The sequence below is a fragment of the Penaeus chinensis genome, chromosome 13 (genome assembly GCF_019202785.1).
Source record: "Penaeus chinensis breed Huanghai No. 1 chromosome 13, ASM1920278v2, whole genome shotgun sequence".
In the NCBI taxonomy this organism is placed as follows: domain Eukaryota; kingdom Metazoa; phylum Arthropoda; class Malacostraca; order Decapoda; family Penaeidae; genus Penaeus; species Penaeus chinensis.
This window is the reverse complement of record NC_061831.1, coordinates 6,077,485-6,084,748: the sequence shown is the minus strand read 5'-3', so window position 1 is coordinate 6,084,748 and position 7,264 is coordinate 6,077,485. Positions and strand designations below refer to the sequence as shown.

Sequence of the window (7,264 nt, the reverse complement as noted above, 5' to 3'; positions counted from 1 at the left end):
AAATGACGACAAAGACCGTGGTAATAAATGATAATGATAAATAATACAAAAAAATAAAAAAGATACAACGACAACCACCACCAACTCTTTAAAACCAACAATACCACACATATACCAATATAAAACATAACCAACAACAATAATAATAATAATAATAACAAAATAACAGACTAGACATAGCAGAAAATAGAATAAAATCGACAGAATAGCGACCCCGTTAAAACAAAGGAACATCGCAGTCGTCCTTCAGCATCAGAGAGGAGACGGAGGCGAAGTTGCGACTCAATATTATGTCCATTTCCTGCCGGTTCTTTAAGTGGATATGGTTTGTGGCGACTATTTTAATGTTTTGGGGTGATTCTTTTTGCTTAGTTTTGAGGGATTGTTAAGGAAGTAGAGTGGAGGAAAGAGGGAGTGGTAGGGTGTTGAATGCTTGTGTTGGGGAGGATGGAAAGGAATTGTTATTTTCGTATTTTAGGCAATTATTTTATGTTCTTAGTTCGATTTTTTTTCTTCGGATTTGTGCAATTTGTTTGGGAGTTCAGTAGAATACGAAAGGATATCAGTGTTAATAAAGCTATAGGTAGAAGCTTAAACACGAAAAGGAATTATGGGGATTGATTACTCTTAAGACACCTCAATATCATATGTTAATTAATTACGCTATTATGTAATAGTTAGTCACGGTTTACATGATAATTTCTCATAATTTAAAGAGTTGGTTGTCGAAGTGAAGTCGTAATTTACCCCTTAATTCAAGCACATCTAAATTCAAAATTATTATGGTACAAAACGGTTTCCTTTTTTTTTTTGTTATCATGAAAGGGTATCTTGTCAGGATACTCAAACTTTACATATATTTTCATAATATAATTTTCATAATAACATATATCTCCCTCTCCCTCTCTTTCTCTTTCTCTTTCTCTTTCTCTTTCTCTTTCTCTTTCTCTTTCTCTTTCTCTTCTCTCTCTCTCTCTCTCTCTCTCTCTCTCTCTCTCTCTCTCTCTCTCTCTCTCTCTCTCTCTCTCCCTCTCCCTCTCTCTCTCTCCCTCTCCCTCTCTCCCTCTCCCTCTCCCTCTCCCTCTCCCTCTCCCTCTCCCTCTCTCTCTCTCTCTCTCTCTCTCTCCCTCTCCCTCTCCCTCTCTCTCTCTCTCTCTCCCTCTCCCTCTCCCTCTCCCTCTCCCTTCCCCCCCCTCCCTCCCCCCCTCCCCCCCTCCCCCCTCCCTCCCTCCCTCCCTCCCTCCCTCCCTCCCTCCCTCCCCTCCCTCCCTCCCTCCCTCCCTCCCTCCCTCCCTCCCTCCCTCCCTCCCTCCCTCCCTCCCTCCCTCCCTCCCTCCCTCCCTCCCTATGCCAACTGGGGTCCCATGTGTAAGTTGCCTTGACTGGGTATGCCCTTCAGGGAGGGTTGATGGGGAGGCTTTGCCCCCCAATACCCCCTGGGAAACATTGTCTTCACCTTGGTATACGTGACTTGATAGAGCTGAAACTCGGGAGCGCTGAATGGATTTAGGCTGTAGCCGGCACTTTCTACAGTCTTTTTTCTTTATTTGTGGCATTACTGTTCGTGCCTGCAGGTTATGTCTTGTACCAACTACTACAACTATTAGTCCTCTACAAAAATATCATCTTCAATTTGCCCTCCCTTAGTGCATCCATACTGTAAAGATTGTGTGCTTAAGGATTGCTGGGCCTCTGTGCTTTCATATATTCTGGTAGGACTGAGCATGCACTTCTTTGACAATTACAACCAGTACAGCCTCTTGCAACAGCCTGTCTTTCTACTTTAGTCATTATTGGATTGAATCACTTCTTGTATGTCACAAATTCCAAGATTCAATGGTCTGTAATGCTAGTTTTTTGTTAGCTAGAAACAAAGGGTTTGCAGCTTATCTATCTAACACACATCATCATCATCATCATCATCATCATCATCATCATCATCATCATCATCATCATCATCATCATCATCATCATCATCATCATCATCATCATCATCATCATCATCATCATCATCATCATCATCATCATCATCATACTGAATCGATCCACTACAACATAGGCTTCTCTCAATCTTTTCACTCAATTTCCTCTTTGTCTGTATGAGTTGCCCTAGGTGTATATATACTTATCCACTACCTCAAGCACTTTGCTTTGTACATGTATCTGTTTGAATTGAACTCTATTGTTGAATATGATCTTAGTCTTTTTCTTGTTCAATATATGTGTGTGTGTGTGTGTGTGTGTGTGTGTGTGTGTGTGTGTGTGTGTGTGTGTGTGTGTGTGTGTGTGTGTGTGTGTGTGTGTGTGTGTATTTATACATACATACATACATATGTATTTAGATAGATAGATAGATAGGAAGATAGGTAGATAGAAATGCCATAAAGCTTTATATTCTATGATTTCTTGATTTTACACAGAAAATCAGGTATTGAAAGTATGAATGAGAACAAAGCTTTACAAATTAAGAGATGTCATTGATACATTTCAATTACAAGTTAATAGAATCCTAATCAATGCATGAGTTTGTACCTTCTCATTGTTATTAATAGCATCTAATTTTTTTTTTTAATTATTATTATTATTATTATTATTATAGTTATAATTATAGTTATAATTATAATTATAATTATAATTATAATTATTTTTATATTTATAATTATTATTACTATTATTAATACTATTATTATTACTATTATTATTACTATTATTATTATTATTACTATTATTATTACTATTATTATTACTATTACTATTACTATTACTATTACTATTACTATTATTATTATTATTATTGTTATTGTTATTGTTATTGTTATTGTTATTGTTATCGTTATCGTTATCGTTATCGTTATCGTTATCGTTATCGTTATCGTTATCGTTATCGTTATCGTTATCGTTATCGTTATCGTTATCGTTATCGTTATCGTTATCGTTATCGTTATCGTTATCGTTATCATTATTGTTATTGTTATTATTATTATTGTTGTTATTGTAATTGTCATTGTCATTGTTATTATTATTGTTATTATTATTATTCTTATTATTATTGGCATTGTTATTATTATTATTATTATTATTATTATTATTATTATTATTATTATTATTATTATTATATATTTTTGCAACTTTGCTTATCAGTTGACAAACACTCTTTCATTCCCAATATGCTATTCCAGGACAAAGGAAGAAAAATCAGCAGTAGAGCAAAGAATCTGCCCCAATCTCTGTACAATGCTAACAGTGATGAGTCAGATACCCTGGAGGACCTTATGCAAATGCTGTTTGAGACGCAAAAATGCTTTACTGAGGTTGGTGTCATTTCATATGTTGTATGTTATGTTAATGTTTGAAGGAAGAAGGAGGGAACGATGGGTGAGGAGTGATGGGAGGGAGAGAACATGGGGGGGGAGGGAGAGAGGGAGGGAGAGGGAAAGGGAGAGAGAATGGGAGAAAGGGAGAGGGAGAGAATGGGTGAAAGGGAGAGAGAATTGGAGAAAGGGAGAGGGTTAGAGAATAGGAAAAAGGAAGAGGGAAAGAGAATGGAAGAAAGGGAGAGGGAGAGAGACTGGCAGAAAGGGAGAGGGAGAGAGACTGGCAGAAGGGGAGAGGGAGAGAGACTGGCAGAAAGGGAGTGGGAGAGAGAATGGGAGAAAGGGAGAGGGAGAGAGAATGAGAGAAAGGGAGAGGGAGAGAGAATGGGAGAAAGGGAGAGGGAGAGAGAATGGGAGAAAGGGAGAGGGAGAGAGAAAGGGAGAGAGAGAGAGAATGGGAGAAAGGGAGAGAGAGAGAGAGAATGGGAGAAAAGGAGAGAGAGAGAGAGAGAGAGAATGGGAGAAAAGGAGAGTGAGAGAGAATGGGAGAAAGGGAGAGAGAGAGAGAGAGAATGGGAGAAAGGGAGAGGGAGAGAGAATGGGAGAAAGGGAGAGGGAGAGAGACTGACAGAAAGGGAGAGGGAGAGAGACTGGCAGAAAGGGAGAAGGAGAGAGACTGGCAGAAAGGGAGAGGGAGAGAGACTGGCAGAAAGGAAGAGGGAGAGAGAATGGAGAAAGGGAGAGGGAGAGAGACTGGCAGAAAGGGAGAGGGAGAGAGACTGGCATAAAGGGAGAGAGAGAGAGACTGGCAGAAAGGGAGAGAGAGAGACTGGCAGAAAGGGAGAGGGAGAGAGACTGGCAGAAAGGGAGAGGGAGAGAGACTGGCAGAAAGGGAGAGGGAGAGAGACTGGCAGAAAGGGAGAGGGAGAGAGACTGGCAGAAAGGGGAGAGGGAGAGAGACTGGCAGAAAGGGAGAGGAGAGAGACTGGCAGAAAGGGAGAGGGAGAGGGAGAGAGACTGGCAGAAAGAGGGAAGGAAAGAGACTGGCAGAAAGGGAGAGGAGAGAGACTGCAGAAAGGGAGAGGAGAGAGATGGCAGAAAGGGAGGAGAGAGACTGGCAGAAAGGAGAGAGGAGAGAGACTGGCAGAAAGGGAGAGGGAGAGAGTGGCAGTAAGAGGGAAGGAGAGAGGAGAAAGGGAGAGGAGAGAGACTGGCAGAAGGGAGAGGGAGAGAGACTGGCAGAAAGGGAGAGGGAGAGAGATGGCAGAAAGGGAGAGAGAGACTGGCAGAAGGAGAGAAAGATGGAGAAAAGGAGAGGAGAGAGAGAGAAAGGAGAGGAAGAGAGAGAAAGGGAGAGGAGAGAGCGAGAGAGGGAGAGGAAGAGACGGCAGAATGGGAGAGGGAGAGAGAGAGAATGGGAGAGAGAGAGACGGAGAAAGAGGAGAGGAAGAGGAAGGAGAAAGGGAAAAGGAAGAGAGACTGGGAAGGGAGAGGGAGAGAGAGAGAGAAGGGGAGGGAGAGAGAGAGTAGAGAGGGAAGGAGAGAGAGAGAAGAGAGAGGAGAGAGAGAGAGGGAGAGAAGGGAGAGAGGAGAGAGAGAGAAAGGAGAGAATGGGAGAGAGAGAGAGAATGGGAGAGAGTGAGGAGAGGAGAGAGAAGGGAGAGAGAGAGAATGGGAGAGAGAGAGAAGGGAGAGGAGAGAGAATGGAGGAGAGAGAGGGAAAGAGGGAAGAGAGAATGGGAGAGAGAGGAATGGAGAGGAGAGAAAGGGAGAAGAGAGAAGGGAGAAGATGAGAGGAGAGAGAGAGGAGAGAGAGAGAGAGGAGAGAGAGAGAGAGGAGAGAGGAGAGAGAGGAGAGAATGGGAGAGAGGGAGAGAGAGGCGAGAGAGGAGAGGAGAGAGGGAGGAGAGAGAGATGAGACGAGGAGAGGAGGAGGAGAGAGAGAGAGAGAGAGAGGGAGAGAGGGAGGAGAGAGATGGAGAAGAGGGAAGAGGAGAGAGGAGAGAGGTTAGGAGAGAGAGAGGAGAGAGAGAGAAGAGAGAGAAGAGATGGAGAGAGAGGAGAGAGGAGAGAGAGAGAGGGAGGATGGAGAGAGAGAGAGAGAGAGGAATGGGAGAGAGTGAGAGGAGGAGAGAGAGGAGGAGGAGGGAGAGGAGAGGAGAGAAGAGGAGAGGAGATGAGGGAGAGATGGGAGAGAGAGGGGATGAGAGGAGGAAGGGAGGGAGGGAGGAGAGAGGAGAGGAGAGAGGGAGAGAGAGAGGAGAGAGAGAGGAGTGAGGGAAGAAGAGAGAGGGAGTGAGGTGAGAGAGGAGAAGAGAGAGGAAGAGAGGAGAGGAGAGGAGAGAGAGAGAGAAGGGAGAGAGGAGAGAGGAGAGAGAGGACGAAGAGAGAGGGAGAGGAGAGAGAGAGAGGGGAGAGGAGGGAGGGAGGGGAGAGAGAGGGGAGAGAGGAGAGAGAAGAGATAAGGAGAGAGAGAGAAGAGAGATGAGAGGAGAGAGAGAGAAGAGAGAGAGGAGAGAGAGGGAGAGAGGAGAGAGAGAGAGAAGAGAGGAGAGAGGAGGAGGAGGAAGAGGAGAGAGGAGAGGAGGAGGATGAGATGGAGGAGAGAGGAGGAGAGAGGAGAGAGGAGTGAGGAGAGGAGAGAGAGAAGTGAGGAATGAGAGAAGAGGGAGAGAGTGAGAGAGAGAGAGAGAGGGGATGAGAGAGAGAGTGAGAGGAGAGAAGGAGGAGAGAGAAGAAGAGAGAGAGAGAGAGGAAGATGAGAGAGGAGGAGAGAGAAGTGAAGGGAGAGAGAGGGAGAGAGAGGAATGGAGAGAGAGGAGAGAGAGGGAGAGGAGGAGAGAGGAGAGGAGGAGGAGGAGAAGGAAGAAAAGTGAGAGGAGAGAGGAGGAGAGGAGAGAGGAGGTGAGAGAAGAGGAGAGAAGGAGAGGAGAGGAGAGGAGAGAGGAGGGAGAGAGAGAGAGGACGATGAGAGGGAGTGAGATGAGAGGAGATGAGAGAGAGTGAGGAGAGAGAGGAGGAGAAAAGATGGGAGAGGAGGAGAGAGGAGAGGGAGAGGAGAGAGAGATGAGCTGAGTGAGAGAGAAGAGGGATGAGAGAGTGGAGAGAGAGGAGAGAGTGAGAGAGAGAGGGAGGAGAGAAGAGAGAGGAAGGTGAGGGAGAGAGAGAGGAAGAGGGAGGAGAGGAGAGGGAGAGAGAGGAGAGAGAGGAAGGAGAGAGAGAGATGAGAGGAAGAGAGAGAGGTGAGAGGAGAGGGAGAGAGAGAGAGGAGGAGAGAGAGCGAGAGAGAGGAAGGCGAGGAGAGGAGAGAGAGAGGGAATGGGGGAGAGGAGGTTGGGTGGGAGAGAGATGAGGGGGGGGAAGGGTAGGATGAGAGAGGAGGGAGGGTGAAAGAGAGAGAGAGGAGGGAGGGGAGAGGAGGAGGGAGGAGAGGGAGAGAGAGGAGAAAGAGGAGAGAGGAGAGAGAGGAGAGAGAGGCGAGAGAGGAGAGAGAGGGAGGAGAAGGGAGAGGAGACGAGAGAGGAGGGAGAGGGAGAGGTGAGAGAGATGAGAGAGAGAGAGAGGGAGAGAGAGAGAGATGAGGAGAGGAGAGGAGAGAGAGAGAGACGAGATGAGAGAGAGAGAGAGAGATGGAGAGAGGAGAGAGAGAGGAGAAGAGAGAGAGACGGGAGGAGAGAGAGAGAGATGAGAGAAAGAGAGAGGAGAGAGAGCAGGAGGTAGAGAGAGGGAGATGAGAGAGGAAGGAGAAGGAGAGGAGAAGAGAGAGAATGGGAGGAAGGAGAGGAGAGAGAGAGGAGAGAGAGAGAGATGAGAGAGAGATGGCGAGAGAAAGGGAGATAGAGAGAGGAGGAGAGAAGGAGAGAGAGAATGAGAGAGAGATGGAGAGAGAGAGAGAGAGAGAGAGAGACGAGAGAGAGAGATGGAGAGGAGAGAGAGAGAGAGGAGAGAGA

The 7,264-nt window shown here is 45.8% G+C and overlaps 1 protein-coding gene across 5 annotated transcripts in view; it reads left to right on the top strand.

Moving 5' to 3' along the window:
- The first annotated feature begins 228 nt into the window (after positions 1-228).
- The window catches only part of LOC125031710 (probable serine/threonine-protein kinase kinX), a 22,142-nt gene continuing 15,106 nt past the window's right edge, over positions 229-7,264 (top strand). For all 5 annotated transcript variants that reach the window (XM_047622626.1, XM_047622622.1, XM_047622625.1 and 2 more), the window contains exons 1-2: positions 229-325; positions 3,180-3,311. In XM_047622626.1, coding sequence (XP_047478582.1) covers positions 323-325; positions 3,180-3,311 — 135 coding nt within the window. In that variant the 5' untranslated portion in view covers positions 229-322. The remainder of the gene's footprint in view (positions 326-3,179; positions 3,312-7,264) is intronic.